At 40.5% G+C, this 18,104-nt stretch overlaps 1 protein-coding gene across 1 annotated transcript in view; it reads right to left on the bottom strand.

Annotated features, from left to right (window-relative positions):
- Window positions 1–26: 26 nt before the first annotated feature.
- Window positions 27–18,104, bottom strand: part of ENOPH1 (enolase-phosphatase 1) — a 34,516-nt gene continuing 16,438 nt past the window's right edge. Inside the window, exons 2-6 of the mRNA XM_058547407.1 lie at window positions 14,926–15,027; window positions 13,078–13,280; window positions 10,854–10,986; window positions 8,434–8,557; window positions 27–1,138 (exon numbers count right to left, since the gene is read on the bottom strand). Coding sequence (XP_058403390.1) covers window positions 999–1,138; window positions 8,434–8,557; window positions 10,854–10,986; window positions 13,078–13,280; window positions 14,926–15,027 — 702 coding nt within the window. The 3' untranslated portion in view covers window positions 27–998. The remainder of the gene's footprint in view (window positions 1,139–8,433; window positions 8,558–10,853; window positions 10,987–13,077; window positions 13,281–14,925; window positions 15,028–18,104) is intronic.

The following is an 18,104-nucleotide window of genomic DNA, read 5'->3' as shown; positions in this document are numbered from 1 at the left end:
AGTTCAGGGACCTACATAAAACTGAGTGAAGAAGAAAATGTTTTTATTAATCACAACATGAAATTGACATGACATCCCATTAGAATGCACCAGGATAAATAATGCTGTTATAAAATTTACATTTCTCACATCTATTTCAGAGGAAAATATTACACATTAGGGCTCTTCTATGTCTTATGGACTGATTTCAGTAAACCTTTCTTTAATAGTAAATAGCAATTAACATATACTCTCAAACTGTGCTAAGTAGTTAGAAAGGCAACTATAGAATCTATAATGATAACAACTGGCAAGATTAAGACTGTTTTGTTAAACATTAAGAACCACATTTCTATTTTAGCTGTTGCATCTGTGCACCATTTTCACTGGTAAGGCAACTGCTCGCTGTGGGTGCCACAATGATTAGCAAGTTTCTTAAGTGACACAATTAATCAAGACTCAAAGGAGCACTCTTTCCCAATTTTGCTCTCTTTTGGAGCAGAAACAAACAGCTCTGTCCTTTGTATATAGAGAGGCTAATATTTTGAAGTTCAGCTGTTGTAATCTTCTAACTCATAATTTAAAAGGGAGATGAATTATTATTAGGAAAAGTCTTTAAAATACTTCCATTTTTTAAAATAATAAGGCTTCTGAATAACTTCTTAAACCTACCTCTCCATTTTGGTACACGACTTGATAAACATCACACATTTGATATCTATTGTAGTAATTTCTTCTATCAAGTACATTTTGCCCTCAATACGGGTCTGAGTTGTGGTTTCAAACAATTTCTACATATAAAGCATCTTTAAATAAGTTTCCTTTTCACTGAACTGAGATTTTTTTTTCACTTATGTGCCCATAAAAGGTAGTTTGAAGATACACATATATATGCTTGCATACATATATGTGTGTATATCTATGCATTTTTTTAAGTAAGTTACTTTTACCATTAGAATAAAACTAGACTACAGGGACAACTCTGTGAAGACAGTTTGGTCTTTCTTTGAAGTCCTCCTCTAGGCTGAGGAAGGCAGGTACAGTTCACTGAAGGATGTGATGAGGCTGTAGTAAGTCTTCTCATCATCTGTTAACCCTGCGTTGCCAGGCCTCACTACCACAGCTACATGCACGTCCGCTTCCTCAGCAGCGCTGGCCTCTGTGAAAATCAAAATATGTGTGTCAGAAATGTCAAAATATGATGTCTGAGATTTGCTTCAAAGTAATCAGGGGGATGTAGAAACAAGTTTGGCCCTGATTTGATAATTGCTGAAGCTAGAAGATGGGCACACGGGAGTTTGATTATATCATTCTTTCTTTCACATAATTTTTAACTTAAAAATAAAAAATTTAAAAAATACATAACTGCACCTGACAAACTAGAATGGCAGTGTGTCCTAGACTTTTGAGCTTTTATTAAGTACTTATGAGTGCAGAAAGAGCCACGTTCTTCCACAACTTCCCTTCATTCCCTCCCACCAGTCCTACAGAGAACTAAGCTGTTTCCCAAAGGGCAGGCTGTCAGTAATAATACCAATTAAGCAGATATGAGACAAATGGAATTCTATGATCTAATCAGGCCAAAATACCTGCCCCCACAACTGGAGCTCAAATGTGTCACACCTACTGGCTAGGCTACCCATCTTTTTTGCCCGGCAAATTCCTACGCTTTAAATTTCAGCTCAAATATCTTATCTTCCAGAACCACTACCATCTGTACTGGAGCAACCCATGTGCTCCTTTAACACCCTATATTTAGCTCTATCACGACAATATGAATTGGCACATTATTACCTGTTGTCTCTCTCCTCATTAGACCGAGTGCCTTAAGATCAGGGACTGCATGGTGGGTAGAAGTAAAAATAGGACTAGTAAAATGAAACTATTTTGCAAGGGATTATTTGCAAAGGGGTATCTCTAATATGCCCTGGGTTACATTCCTCTCTCCATTTTGTTTCCATTTGAAAGACCATGGCTAATACCTTATTTTAACTTAGCACCTACTATGTGCCAGGTAATAGTCTAGGAACAGAGACATGTGGACAAAACAAAGCTCTTGCCTTCATGGAGCTCCCATTCTTACCTAAATCTTTACAACAACCCTGATGTTGTATTACTATCCCCATTCTACAGATATGGAAACTAAGAGCTAGCAAGTGGTTTGAAGCTACCTAAAGTTTGATTATTGTCAATCTGACTCTAAAGTCTGTGCTCTGCAACAAGGGTCAGCAAATTACGTCAACGATGGCCTGCCACCTGCTTTTGTAAATAAAGTTTTACAGGAACACACTCATGACCATTCATTTGTGCATTATCTATACAGCTGCTTTTCCACTACCAGGACAGAGCTGAATAGTTGTGACAGAGACTGTAGTGCCTGCAAAGCCAAAACTATTTATTTTCTGACCCTTTACAGAACAAGTTTGCCAACTCCTGCTCTACAGCGCTACTATTCCAAATGTGGTCTGTGGACCAGCAGTGTGGGAATCACACTACGTCGTTGTTAAAAGTGCAGAATCTCAGGTCCCCAGTGTAGAACTACTGAATTAGTATCCGCAATTTAACAAATGACTCTTCTGCACAGAGGGTTAGTTTTGATTAGAAGTTTCAAGGAAAGAGAACCGGCAAGATGAGGCACTCTAGGCAGACATAAAATACATATGTAAATACTGGAAGAAAGGAGCAAGTCAGTGTGGGAGACAGGACACAGGTCAGAGAGATGGGGCACACTTGGACAGAGAGAACAAAACTAGTGAAGAATCTGAAACACATTCTATGGAATTTAGATGTGGTGTAATAAAAAACCTCAGTAGTTTCTCAACCTTTGGAAACAGTCGTAGCATCTGAATGGATTAATTAAAGGGCAGCAGTACGCAGAGAGATAAGAAGTTCCCAGAGAGAGCAAATGTCTCTTTACCTACCTACCTCCTCAAATGTTTATCTTCTGCTCTTCCCGTAAAAGGGCTGTCATCTTCCCAGAGCAAACAAAGTGTTAACCAATCCCCTCTTTGTGTAGAAATCCCCCGCTCAGGCCAACTCCCCAGATGCCACTCCACTCACCCCCAGTTCCCAGCCCAACTGCCACAAGCAAAGCTTTTCTCTTGACTAGCCCAGGATCTCCACCAGGTTGAGCCATCATGAGCCAGGTGGGACTCGACACTAGCCAGTGGCTGCTCTGCATTTAGCCTCTTACCTAGATCACCACAGGGCAAGTGTTGTCCCTAAGCATCTCTTTGCTCTTTGGTATAATATTGAGACAATTAACTAACACTTGTTGACTTAAAACCCTGGACCTCTTTCCTTTCCTCCAGGGGGAAAAAGGCTTTCAGTCCTCTCTTTCATATGTGGGTATTATCTGGGATATCAACTTAGTGTTCCATTCTGCCTTGGCAATGGAAGTCTGGGCACGTGGTACCAAAACACAGGATCAGAGAGAAAAGAAAAGAGCAAGGCAAGCAGCCAGCTGCCTGGCCCCATCCCAGCTACAGATGAGCTCAGGTCTTGCCCTATTGTCTACTCAGGCATGCGGCTGGCAGAAGACGAGGGGCAGGAATAAAACCTCCTTGTGGAGGACTCGAAGAGCCAATTTCGTTTTAAGGCCAGCTTGGGGATTTATCTCTATTTTCTAAAATTAAGAATAGTTTCTGGTATGCAGCATAAGGAAATGACTTAAGTGAAAAGAGAAAGACCTGAAATTATAGATGCACTATGATGGCAACTAGAAAAAAAATGTGGCAAAAGACAAGAATAGGAAGAAACTGTAAGTGGTCTTAGGGTATGGGTTATAATGTAACCAAAAAGCGGGGGATGGGGTGAGGGTCTGGGGATCACAATACATTCAATCTCAGAATGCTCAGGGCAGGCTGATGTTGGGGGGAGCTCCAGCCACAAAGCAGATCTCTAATTCTCAGCCTGCAGAAACTTACCATCCAAAGTGCTAGGGAAATTAAATAGAGGGCCAAGCACAGATTTTCATCTCCAACGGCCCCTTTTAATGATTAGATGGAAAAACAAAGAATGATGCAAGAAAATCAATTCACAGGGCTTTTGACAAGATCCAACATCCATTTATGATAAAAACTCTCAACAAAATGGATATAGAAGGAAAGTATCTTAACATAATAAAGGCCATATATGACAAACCCACAGCAAACATCATAGTCAATGGGGAAAAACTGAAAGCCATCCCTCTGAAAACAGGGACAAGACAAGGGTGCCCACTCTTGCCACTCTTATTCAACATAGTACTGGAGGCTCTGGCCAGAGCAATTAGGCAAGAAAAAAGAATAAAAGGAATCCAAATAGGCAATGAAGAAGTGAAACTCTCGCTGTTTGCAGATGACATGATCTTATATATAGAAAACCCTAAAGAATCCATTGGAAAACTATTAGAAATAATCAACAACTACAGCCAATTGGCAGGGTACAAAATCAACTTACAGAAATCAGTTGCATTTCTACATACCAACAACGAACTAACAGAAAGAGAACTCAAGAAGACAATCCTATTTACAATTGCAACAAAAAGAATAAAATATCTAGGAGTAAATTTAACCAAGGAAGCAAAAGACCTATACAATGAAAACTATAAGACATTATTGAGCGAAATCAATGACGACATAAAGAAATGGAAAAATATTCCATGCACTTGGATTGGAAGAATACATAGTTAAAATGTCCATACTACCTAAAGCAATCTACAGATTCAATGCAATCCCAATCAGAATCCCAAGGACATTCTTCACAGAAATAGAACAAAGAATACTAACATTCATATGGGGCAACAAAAGACCCCATACAGCTAAAGCAATCCTGAAAAAGAAGAACAAGGCTGGAGGCATCACAATCCCTGACTTCAAAACATACTACAAAGCCATAGTAATCAAAACAGCATGTTTACTGGTACAAAAATAGACACACAGCTCAATGGAACCGAACTGAAAGTCCAGAAATAAAACCTCATATCTACGGGCAGCTAATCTTTGACAAAGGAGCTAAGGACATACAGTGGAGAAAGGAAAGTCTCTTCAATAAATGGTGCTGGGAAAACTGGACAGCCACTTGCAAAAGAATGAAAGTAGACCACCTTCTTTCACCATACACAAAAATTAACTCAAAATGGATCAAAGACCTGAAGGTGAGACCTGAAACTATAAAACTCCTGGAGGAAAATATAGGTAGTACACTACTTGCCATCAGCCATAAAGGGATCTTCTTGAATTTCATGTCTACTCAGACAAGGGAAACAAAAGAAAAAATAAACAAGTGGGACTTCATCAGATTAAAAAGCTTCTACCAGGATCAAAATGAATGGAACCCACCAGCTGGGAAAAAATATTTGCAAACCGTATATCTGACAAGGAATTAATCTCCATAATGTACAAAGAACTCACACAACTGAATAACAAAAAAACAAACAATCCAATCAAAAAATGGGCAGAGGAAATGAACAGACACTTCTCCAAAGAAGATATACAGATGGCCAATAGGCACATGAAAAGATGCTCAACATCACTAGTCATCAGGGAAATGCAAATCAAAACCACACGAAGATATCACCTTACACCCGTTAGAATGGCTGTAATCACCAAGACAAAAAGCAACAAATGCTGGAGAGGCTGTGGAGAAATGGGAATCCTAATCCACTGCTGGTGGGAATGCAAACTGGCACAGCCTCTACGGAAAACAGTATGGAGATTTCTCAAAAAATTAAAAATAGAAATACCTTATGATCCAGCTATCCCACTCCTGCATACCTACCCAACGAACCTGAAATCAACAATCCAAAGAGGCTTATGCACCCCTGTGTTCATCACAGCGTTATTCACTATAGCCAAGACATGGAAGCAACCCAAGTGTCCCTCGACTGATGATTGGATAAAGAAGATGTGGTATATATATACCATGGAATACTACTCAGCCATAAAGAAAGACAAAATTGTCCCATTTGCAACAACATGGATGGACCTGGAGGGTATTATGTTAAGTGAAATAAGCCAGAAAGAGAAAGACATACAAGGCATGATTTCACTCATATGTGGAAGATAAACCAACACACGCACAGATAGAACTGTTTGGTGGTTACCAGGGGCAAGGGGGGTGAGGGGTGGGCACAAGGGGTGGAGGGATGCACTTATATGGTGACTGATAAACAATAATGTACAACAAAAATTTCACAATAAAAAACAAAAAAAGAAAAAAAAAAGAAAATCAATTCACAGATTAAACCAGTTAAACTTAGCAGAGCAAGGCCTATCTCCTTTCCATAAGGAGCAAAATAAAGTAAAAGGTCTTCAAATTACCATTGCTCACAGAAACTGCTGGCACACCCATAACCTATGAAGTCAGTAAAGCAACCTCCCCACCCCACCACTCTAAGCCCCCAAAAGTCATTTAAGGAAGAAGGTATATCACAGCTTTGAATCAGAAAAAGGTCTCTATATGGAAATATGATAGGAAATATTTACAGTTTTAAGTAGAGGCCAGGCAAAATGGTTGTTGTCAAGGCTAATGCTCGTTGACGGTACATTTATGTGGCCTGGCTACCTACTTACATAATGAACCCTCAAACAGTGTGTCTGTGCGTCTGTCTGCCTCTCTTCTTCAGTGCAGTGAGACACGTAAAAGTAAAGCTTTCCAGGATGTAGAAAAATGAGACAATAGTTTGTAAAAACTCTTAAGACTCTGAAGCTGACCCAAGCCAGAACATGCAGGACAGAGGCCAATCCCCACTAAATCTGCTGAGTTTCCGAAACTCAAGATAACAAATGGCTGCATTTTGGTACCATCTACCTAGACCAAAAATTGCAATCTAGATCCACCAAGGCCTGAAATTTAACAAAGATGTGAACAATTACTGCGTGTCTACTGTACGATGGGTAAAATGAAACCTGTTCTACTTCTCTTTCTCTGGAAAACGTTATTATAACTTCTTGAAGGCATTAGATGATCTGTGCTGGTTAAGAATTTTTTTTAAACCACTTAGCAAATTGTACTTGCTTATATATGTATAACTCTTGCCTAACACAACAGACCAAAAGCTCAAGGGGCAGCAGCAGAGAAAGAATTTAGCTCACACACACCATCTCGGATAAGATGCCTTTGTCAGCAGCCTGGATTTGCCTTTGGGCTCTATCTCTGAAAGTCCTTCTGAGTGAGGGTAGCTCTTGTTCTGTGACAACCGACATAAGGTCTGGAGAGAGAAACATTGCCCAGGGGCCCAGGAGCCAAGTGAAGACCACTAGGCAAGAGAGCACTCCCCTGCCCCAGCCTCCTTTCCCTAACGCCCTTCCCCAGCCTGCCTGCACAGAGACAGCGGGTCAGAACAGCCGCACAGTACACAAAGCCCTGTTGTGGGGGTAAAAGGAAACTTATGATCCAAGGTGAGTGGAAGAAACACAAATATGTGGAACTGCCCTCAAATACAAGTGCAATTATAACACACCCAAAGTAGACTCCCTGGGAGATGCACAAACTCTAAGGAGGACAACCACGCCATCAAAAGCTGGAGCCAGGGGGGAGTCTGGGAAAGCCTCGCCAACCAGGGGCTTTCAGGTAAGAACCACAGAGACCACCTTCCCCCAGCACCCTCTACCTCCTTGCCTGCTGCTCCTTGCTTCCTCATCCCCTACCCTTTCCTTCTGTAACTCTCTAGAGCACTCACATTCTTACACAGACGCTGGACTGCGAGTTTTACACTTGGTCAAAACTACTCTTGAAATCACTTAAATTGCCAAGAGTATAGCATACACTGTTTTGTGCATTCAATCCTTAAACAATAATGCATATGTGAATGTATCGTATATAAGAAAGAGGGCCATGCTGGGTAAAAAAGATGTCTCTCTTTATAAACAGGTGAATCATGCACAGTAAGGCCTAAGGTTCACATGATAGTGGGGTCCTGGGGGACTGAGACCCTCTGAGGGAAGGCAGAGATGAGGCTCCTACTCACCACAGGCAGTGCTCATCAATGGAAATGACAATGAGGCAAAATCACTCCAGCTACAGAGTCCTCTTTCTCTCTTTTTTCTGAGGGTGTATAGCTGATCTTACAGCTGTTAAATACATTTGATGCAGGTCGTCTGTGACTTTATTGTCCTTAACTAGCCGCTCACCTACCCTCATACTCTTGCCTGCATGCTCCTTCCCACCCTTAAGTCTTCCTTCGTTATTTTCCTGTTTCGTGTGCGCGCGCAGAGGGATGGATGGGGAACCATGGATAAGGAGTTGAAATGAGAAGAATTAGTCTTTCCAGTGCTACGTCCTCACACACAATCCCCAAGGGAGGGTAAATGGAGAGGGAGGCCAGTCGGTTGGTTCACTCTTTCTTTTTATAAAACTGTTTCATTTTTCAAGGGTCCACACATAAAACTTTCTTTAAAGAGGCAACGTGTTTGCGGTCCCAGGCTCAGCTCCTATCCTAGAGTATACAATATAAGAAGTCAGATTACTCACCTAGAGTAACGTCTGTCAGAAACAAGATGTTGCTGGTTGAGCACCCAATGCTGTTTGCAATCTTGCGATAACTCTCACTCTCCACTTTGTGTCCAATCTTGGTATCAAAGTGACCATCAAAAAGCTGAACACAGAGAAGGAAGGGGAAAGACTGATGCTCCAGATACAATTGCCACCCAGACCCCTTTGTCTCTCAATCCTATCTCTGAAATATCTGACAATCATGGTGACTTCATCCACTCAATAAACATTTACTGAAAGTCTTCTTAATAGAGAACTTTATGGAGGGTATAAAAAGTAAATATAAAGTAAGATTTTATAGACATAAACATTTGGAAGAACAAAACTATCAATTCAATGTATATAAGATCATTTTATAATGTACTTGGTTTTCTTAGATGAGCACTAATTTTATATCCAAAATCTTTTAAAATATACATGCCCTACCTTCTATCCTTAAAATACTATTTGCACTCAAACTACCTATTGGACTGAGTTTCACTCCTGATGAAATATGAACATTGACCTTTTGATCCCAGAATGAACAGATTTCTCTAACCTGCCTCATTAATAAGCTGTGACTTTACTTTCAAGAAACTTTCATTTTCTAATTAAAACATTTTGAAATTCTACCCAAGAGCTAATACATACCTTTGCTGTCTTAGAAATAATTGGGGTCAAATTATGACTTGCTAATTTAACTGACAGTAATTAAAATAAGTCCACATTTAGGATCAGCTATTATGTGATCTTCTGAATGTTTTCAGAACTTTTCACAAACTAAAAACAAGCCTAACGACCATTCAAAGACAAATTAAGGTACTATTAATATTATGATTTTTCTAACTTTTAAAAAGTTAAGATTGGTTTTGCATATTTTCTCAAGTCGGCCTCACTTAGTAACTAGAGAATAAAGTTTTACTATTGAACACAGTAGGTAATTATTGTGTCCTGTCTACCATCACCTTATTGTCCGTTTCATCAGAGAGAGCAAAAAAGGAGTTTACATCTGTATTCAGAGAAGAGTTACCAATAATTAAAGGGTTTTACTACTGAATTAATATTTGATTTAAAACTAAGATAAAAAAACACTAAGATGAAAAGCAGGAAAGTACTGAAATGAGAATATAACAATCTCCAAAGCCAAAGTGTTCTCTGCGCATGGTAGAGGCTCAATAAATATTTACTTAAAAAAAATAGTTGGCTGAGTGACCTACTCTATATCTCTAAGTTCAGCCTTATTTGGTCAGCATTTCTTTTTAAAATCCTAAATGTATTCCCTTTTTCCAGTGACCATCCTGTCCTGCAGGAGGTGTAGGGATGGTGGGACAGAAGGCTAGCAGGAGTTTTCTCCTGTACAAGAAATGTAATAGGTGGCCTTAACTTATCACTGTTTAATAACATGCCCAGTTCTCTTACATAAGCTGTTTTTGCTGAAGTAAAATCTGTCTCTCTCCAAAGTGCCAAAACAAATGAATCCACCTTGTACTCTGCTGCATTGAAGAAGTTTGTGTGTTATTTTTTTGAATAGTGGCATGTGCCACTATTTTACATCTTACCTGCTACTTTAAACAACAAAAAGAAGCATGCCATTAGTATCCTTTGGGTTGATATTTTCTAATATTGGCAAGATAGCTGATTTATAAGCTAGCCAATGTCTTATTTAGCTGTATTTATGTGCACACACACACACACACACACACACACACACACACAGTTGGTCCTAGTACTAGTGACATCAGAATCACTTACGGTGGATGTTTAAAAACACAGATTCCTACCCCCACCCCAGACCTGCTGATTCAGATTTGCTAGGAAGCAGGGCCCAGGGATCTACATTTTTTAACAAACTCCCCAGGTGATCTTTTTTTTTTTTGTGAGGAAGATCAACCCTGAGCTAACATCCATGCTAATCCTCCTCTTTTTGCTGAGGAAGACAAACATCTAAGCTCTGAGCTAACATCTAATGCCAATCCTCCTCCTTTTTTTTTTTTTGCCCCCAAAGCCCCAGTAGATAGCTGTATGTCATAGTTGCACATCCTTCTAGTTGCTTTATGTGGGACGCGGCCTCAGCACGGCCGGAGAAGCGGTGCGTAGGTGCGCGCCCGGGATCTGAACACGGGCCGCCAGTAGGGGAGCGCACGCACTTAACTGCTAAGCCATGGGGCTGGCCTGCCCCCAGGTGATCTTTATGCCAAGAAAGTTTAAGAATCTTTGATGCAAAGACTGGTACCACAGAAACATTTCACCCTTCCCTATAATGTATTCCCCAGTTTTTCCACTTCTCTTTATAACTTGCTTGGCATATACAAATGCAAGTATCTGAATGTTGATTTAGCTTACAACTGTAGCACATTCCTTTAACATTCATTATTCCATGCTTTGATAGTGTCAGAAAACAAAGTAATCGGGTAACCTACCTCAAGAATATCTCCCTCTGTAGAATGCCCAAATAATAGTTTCTGTGCCTCTACACTCCCTGAAGAATAGATATACACCTTCATGCCAGCCTCTCTCCATTTCCTGACTGCTGGAACTACATCTTCAAAGAACCTAGAAGGAAGACCACAAAGTTAAAATGCAGGAATGCATTATCTAGCCAGATAAAAATCAGTCAAAATAGTTGCCACAAGTTTCTCTATTTGTGCCCAAACGGTCCTCACAAGAAGCAACTCCATGAGACTGAGAATTCCTGCAGATCTAACAAGTGTGTCACTGGAGTTCCAGGATCACAGCAGATTAGACGCAATAATTTAGGTGGAGAGGAGAATAGTTTTTGACAGCCCAAGTAATGATAGTAAAAGTGATTACAGAGAAACGGATGAAATAAGAAAGTGATTTTTTAAACTCCCGAGGAACTCAAAAAAGCAAACAACAATAATATTGTACTATTATGTAATCTTTGATGTAATTCATGACAAGAAAAGGTTAAATTATGTCCAGTGTGCCTTAAGAAAGCATAGAAATGCTTTTAGAAAGATCTGTACCCAAACAATTAAAGAAAAAACATTTGGGGGCTCAAAGCTATTAATCTTTGATTAGCTAAAAAATGGAACCACATTTCTTGAGAACTAAGAAAACCTAAAGTTTTACTATACAGAAAAAAAGTTATGTAACAAATCACTTAAGAGACTTATACCATCTCACAATAGCTCAGCAGCAAACTGTCTGGTTTTCTGATTCCTGACACTCAGCCTTGTCTACCAATTCTACAACATCTTCCATTTAGTAGTGGAAATAACATCACAGGAGATGGGTGAAAAGAGAAGCACAAGGAACACGAGAGCTGGAACCAGTCATCTTTAAAAGATTAGCTGGAAAATGTGAGCGAAGTCTTCTACTGGATAAAACAGCTTAACAGGTTGCACTAATTGAAGGAAAGAGATCAAGCAGTTCAAAACCAGTGCACGTGACTGTGAGTTACTTTGTTACTTTGTACTCAGGAAGACAAGATTTTTCCATATTAAATTTACAGATGGTTATTGCTCCAAAGCAGGGCTTAGAAGTCTAAGATAACTTATTTTAAGCCCCTGGTTTTATAATTAAGGAACCAAGATGAAAAGAAGGAAGGGCTTACTCCTGCGAGCAGAGTCTCCTGGTTCCACTCTTCTGAGTGTTTTACAAAGTGAACTAGCTGATATTCCCAGATCATTGGCCTATCTCGAAATTCCAATGCTTCCTTTAAAAGGTAGAAGCCCCTTGTAAAGTACATAAGTAAAGGAATGGAATCTCATTTGACAAAAAAAACAAAAGAAATATAGGCAGCTGGAAATACTCTTGGATCTTAGGGTTTACATCAGGCAAAGGCCTCAAATCCTTAGTGACAATGTCTTATTAAAAAGTTCTCGGCGGGGCCGGCCCGGTGGTGCAAGCGGTTAAGTGCGCGCACTCCGCTGCGGCGGCCCGGGGTTCGCTGGTTCGGATCCCGGGCGCGCACCGACGCAGTGCTTGGCAAGCCATGCTGTGGCGGCGTCCCATATAAAGTGGAGGAAGATGGGCACAGATGTTAGCCCAGGGCCGTCTTCCTCAGCAAAAAAAGAGGAGGATTGGCGGATGTTAGCACAGGGCTGATCTCCTCACAAAAAAAGAAAAAAAAAAAAAAAGTTCTTGGCAATACCCAACTTGTGAATCTCCTTCGGCAGCAGTGATCTCAGGAACTCCACAGCAGGACTCAAAGCGCCTGTGGAAGTTGCTGGAAGAGCACAGAACACAGCGGCACTGCTGACACGCTAAGCAACCCCAAAGTGACGGGGCACATAATTTCATAGCATTCTTACTTCTCTAACAGAGCAGAAAGCAAGTAATCTAACAGTCCTGGGAAGCAGTCCAACAGTGCTGTCACTCTTATGCTAAGAATCAAATATGACTTAGTCCAAGGAAGTCACCATTTTCTAGGAAGCTGTTTTAAACTGGGATTAACCTTCAGCCATCCCACAAAACCAGACACCCAGGTCTGGGGTATTCAGCTGGGTGAAATGCTTTATCCCAGCTTTGAAAAAAACAACACAAACACTCACTTGTTAGAATAAAAAGAATGTTGATTTTATCTATTTTACTAACCACACAACTAACACTGGAGAGACAGGACTAGTGAAAAATGCATTTGGTTTTGGGACATGTTTAGTCACTTGAGCAGCTACATACTCTGCTTTCACGTGCCCCGCTGTGAATGCTGCCCTCCACATGTGGCCCTGCAGCTGTTTCAGCGCCGTGGTCTTTCGGTCCAGAGACATCTGCCAGCACACATTATCCACCACGGCCTGGATCACCCGTTGCAGGTCATCTGCTCCATTCTCAGATGCAGCGGGGATGGGAACAGCCCCATCCAGGTGGGAGTCCTCTTCAGCCTTTAAGTCATAAACACCATGAAGTTTGTTTCTTACTTATTTAAAAAAATATCAGTTAAAATGAGCCCTGAAAATGAAGCAGATCAACTTTCTCCAACTATCATTAGCACCGAGCAGTTACAAATTAAAGTAGCCTACACTTTGAGGCTGATATGAATGATTCCTAAAAGAAACTAGATTATAATTAATAAATGTACATTGCCTTCCTATATTGCTAAAGCTGAAATTTATTTATTTATTTTCTGAGGAAGATTGTCCCTGAGCCAACAACTGTGCCAATCTTCCTCTACTTTGTATGTGGGTCCCCACCACAGCATGGCTGACGAGTGGTGTGGGTCTGTACCCGGGACCTGGACCCACGAATCCAGGCTGCCAAAGTGGAGCACGTGAACTTAACCACTATGCCAGGGGGCCAGCCCCACTAAAGCTGAAATTTAAACCAAGAAGCATGTTGCATGTGAGAAGAGAGAGAGCACATAATGATAAAATGATATAGTAAGACCTGGTTTGCTGATTCACTTACCAGGATCAACAAACCAGGACTTCAATTAAATCTGATCATTTTCTCTGCACTACAGCTAACTGAGGAAGAAACAAAGAAAATCTTACTAAAATTAGTTTATGCCTAGAATTCAACAAAAAGAAGCTAGTGAAGCAATGACTAAGGCTGGTTCACTTTCAGTCTCCTGTAATCTCCCACATCTTGTAAAAACCCTACCAGCTACTTAGAACAACGACCCTGTGACAATCCATATGTCTAATCTCTAAAGACTCAAGGATTTATATACTACAGTGAGGGAATATGTATGTATGTTTCAACAACAAGAGTTGAGACAACAAAAAAGGTAAGGGAGGGGAGTGTTTCAGACTAACCCTGAGTGATCTAAAATATTCAACAAACCCAAATACTCCATGCACCAAAGGATCTGACTATATTTCCAATCATAACCCCTAACATTAAAAAATTTACAGAGAGCATTCCACACTGTCCAATGTAGAAACTAACTAGAAAGTAACTGCCAGAGAGTTAGCTCTGCACAGCATGTAAAATCCTTGCCACTGAAGCAATTTTAGTAAGAAAAACAACAGAACAGGAGTTTCACAACACACAATACAGAAGGAGAAAACAGACTAAAAACCAGGGGGAGAACAGAGCAGATGAGACTACGGTGCGTATAAAGCCTGGGCCAAGTGTCAGCTGGAGTGAGACGTCTGGAGCGGGCACGTGCGTATCAGGGCCAGGGGACTGTGGAGGGGTCAGAGGGGCTCGTGCCAAGAGGCAGGTGAGAGTGGAGAATGAGGTGATGAGGTGCTGTCACTTGGAGACATTAATGAAAAATGTGATAAGACAGCACAAAACCTTTTGCATTCTACCCAGAAAGGGCTTAGTTTTATAAATACATGATATTTTTATGCAATTGAAGTATTCCAGAAAGAGGCAATTGTAGAGACAATAAACTGCCATGATCTAGACATTTAATTATGTACTGTGCATTCCTAAGCAGGCAAGTCACTGCAACTTCCATGCCCTGGGAATGCAGAGCACTTATTTTGAAATATGCTCAGAGCATATTCTAAGTCTCTAGGCATCTTCAGTTCTAAGACATTTGGGAATGTGGATGCAATGAGGTAGAAATGTCCCAACCTGTTTCCTCAAAAGACTGACATCCTCCTGGCACTCCTCTTCTTCCCAATGTGTCTGCAGATACTCTTTAACATTTTCTTTGATGTAAGGAAATAAAATGTCCTGGATAAAAGAGTAAAAGAAAAATCAAGAATTAGCTTTAGTTATTTGCATGAGATCAAGTTCAACAATCTCACCTTAGCTAACTGCAGCAAACAAGCCACTGAAAATTTCATTGAAAATATGAAAATTGCTGCTGTGGATAAATGAGTGAGACAGAGACAGACACCAAGAAACAAATGAACTAGTCAGCAAACTATGGCCCACGGGCCAAATCTGATCTTACTTTCTGTTTTTGTAGATGAAGTTTTACTGGAACACAGCCACACTCATTTGTTTACATAGTGTCCGTGGATACTTTGGGGCCACAATGGCAGAGCTGAGTATTTGTAACCAAGACCATACGGCCCTTGAAGTCTAAACATTTACTATTCAGCCCTTTACAGAAAAAGTCTGCTGACTCCTAAACTAGACTGCTAGACTACAGGTCTTTGAGGGCAGGGATCAAGTTTATCTGGCTCACAGCTATAACCCCGAGGCACACCACAGTACCTGGCACATGTACATAACTCACATCTCTGCTAAAATAATGGTGCCTATTCATGACAAATGTTTAAAAAAAAAAAAACCCCGGGCTGGCCCAGTGGTGTAGCAGTTAAGTGCACGCACTCCACTTCGGTGGCCCAGGATTCGCAGGTTCAGATCCTGGGTACAGACCGACGCACCGCTTGTCAAGTCATGCTGGGGCGGCATCCCATATAAAGTAGAGGAAGATGGGCACAGATGTTAGCCCAGGGCCAATCTTCCTCAGCAAAAAAGAGGAGGATTGGCAAGAAATGTTAGTGCAGGGCTAATCTTCCTCAAAAAAAGAAAAAAACCTGATCACCATGATTCTTTCTTGGTAATTAGACTACCTAGAGAATACCCTATAAGAAAGTGATGTGCAAAAGAATTCAGAAATAAATAACCTGTCAGTAATCCATGTATTGGGAACATGATTTCTCTTAAGTCAAATTTTTTATATTTACTTGAAATTATAACATATGTATCTTTTCAAATCAAATGTGGTACATTCAATAATTCTTTTAGCGTCTGCTATATGTCAAGATATGCTAGTCCCCAAGTGGGGCATGGAGAAGGGGATTGAAAAGATAAATAAGGGCCGGCTCCGTGGCTTAGCGGTTAAGTGCGCGCGCTCTGATGCTGGCGGCCCGGGTTCGGATCCCGGGCACGCCCCAAGGCACCACTTCTCCGACCAACCCGAGGCCGAGTCCCACGTACAGCAACTAGAAGGATGTGAACCTATGACATACAACTATCTATTGGGGCTTTGGGGGGAAAAAATGAATAAATAAAATCTTTAAAAAAGAAAAGATAAATAAGTCACAGTCTCTTTTCTCAATAAGCTGAAGAATCTAGTGGGAGAGACAGAGGGGATGGCAGGTAACCAAAGAACTGTAATGCAATGCAACAGGTGAGACAAGCAAGAGTACGGGCAGAATGCTGTGCAAATAGTGGCTTTGCAACAGTCTTAGCAATAATCAGAGTCAAAAAAAACAGAAAATGAATATATGCTATGAGTGAAAGCCCAAGTATACAATTCAGAAAAGGCCTTACATTTAAGAGAAACCCTATAATCAAGATGAATTCAAGAGGTCTGTTTATTTAAACTCATTAGTCATTTATTTATTCAATTATTTACTGAATGCCCAGTATAGGGCAGGCCCTTGTGGTAAGAGCTGGAGATGTAACTGTGAGCAAAAACCACACATGATCCCTAATCTCAAGGAGTCTAGCAGCAGAAACACACATTAAACTTAAAAAGGTACTTTAATTAATGCTATAAATAAGAGGTACATAGTACTATTAGGGCAGAAAATAGGAAAGTTTGACCTAGTGAGGGAGGTCAGGGAAGGCTTTGCTAGAGAAGTGACAACAGAACTGAGCTCTAAGGCAATGATTCTCAAAGTGTGATTCAGGACCCCTGAGAGTCCTGACACCATTTTAGGGGGTCCACGAGGTCACACTATTTTCATAAGAATACTAAGATATTATTTGCCTTTTTCACTTTCATTCTTGCAGGAGTGTACAATAGAGTTTTCCAGTGGCTACACGATGTGTGGTATCACAGAAACCCAAAGCAGATAAGAGAATCCAGCTGTTCAGTAGCCAGACATTGAAGAGGCTTGCAAAAATGTAAAACAATGCCACTCTCCCAACCATGTTTTCCAAAACGAACAAAAAAATTATTTTTTTGTAAAAATATATTTTTTATCTTAAAGTAATGGAGTTTATTGTTGATATTTAAAATGAATTAATATTTTTAAATTTCTCAGTTTTAATTTCTAATACGGTAAATGTTGATCAATATAACCCATATAAACAAAACTTCTTCGGGTCCTCAGTAATTTTTAAGAGTATAAAGGAATCCTGAGAACAAAAAGTCTGAGAACCACCAAAGGTGACTAGGATTAACCCGGAGAAGACTAGAGGAGAGAATGTTCCACACAGAGAGGCTGGTGCGGGTGGGGAAAGGCTCTCCATATGGTCACCTAATCTATTGAGTGTATAAGCCAGAGGTTTCCAAATGTTTCCACACCACCTCGGGGTGTGCAAAAGGCCCTGAAAATAAGCAATCCTATTCCCCTCAAAGAGAGCTCACTAAATGTAATAAGAATGGGCTCCAATTCAATTATGAAGCACCAGCACGTGCCATCACAGGATCATGTGTGCCAAAAAGCACATCTGTCTCTTCTGATCAGTGCTAACCAGAACCTGCCCGCGCCCAGCTTTGAGGGATGCAGGAACACGGGAAACCACTGAGCCCTGCTTTCTCCCTCTCTGCCCTTTTGGCCTCCTCTTTGTTACAAGCTTCTGGACCATTACATTTTCTTAAATGCTATTACAAGACAGTGAACAAGGGCAAAAAGAGAAGAAAGAAGCTAGCAGAAAACTTTTTATTTTATTTCCTGCTAACAGCCCTGAGGGATATGTTTAGGACATAGTTAATACCTCAATATGAACAAAACGACATTTTTTTAGTGTGTGTAGTGTTTCCCTGACAAGAACAAACAAAAATTTGGCTACGTAATTAGAATTTTTTAATATTTCAGAAGACCCAAGTCTAAGTTCAACTTAAA

Source organism: Diceros bicornis, chromosome 8, assembly GCF_020826845.1.
Source record: "Diceros bicornis minor isolate mBicDic1 chromosome 8, mDicBic1.mat.cur, whole genome shotgun sequence".
NCBI classification, from domain to species: Eukaryota; Metazoa; Chordata; class Mammalia; order Perissodactyla; family Rhinocerotidae; genus Diceros; species Diceros bicornis.
This window is presented reverse-complemented; position numbering and strand designations above follow the sequence as displayed.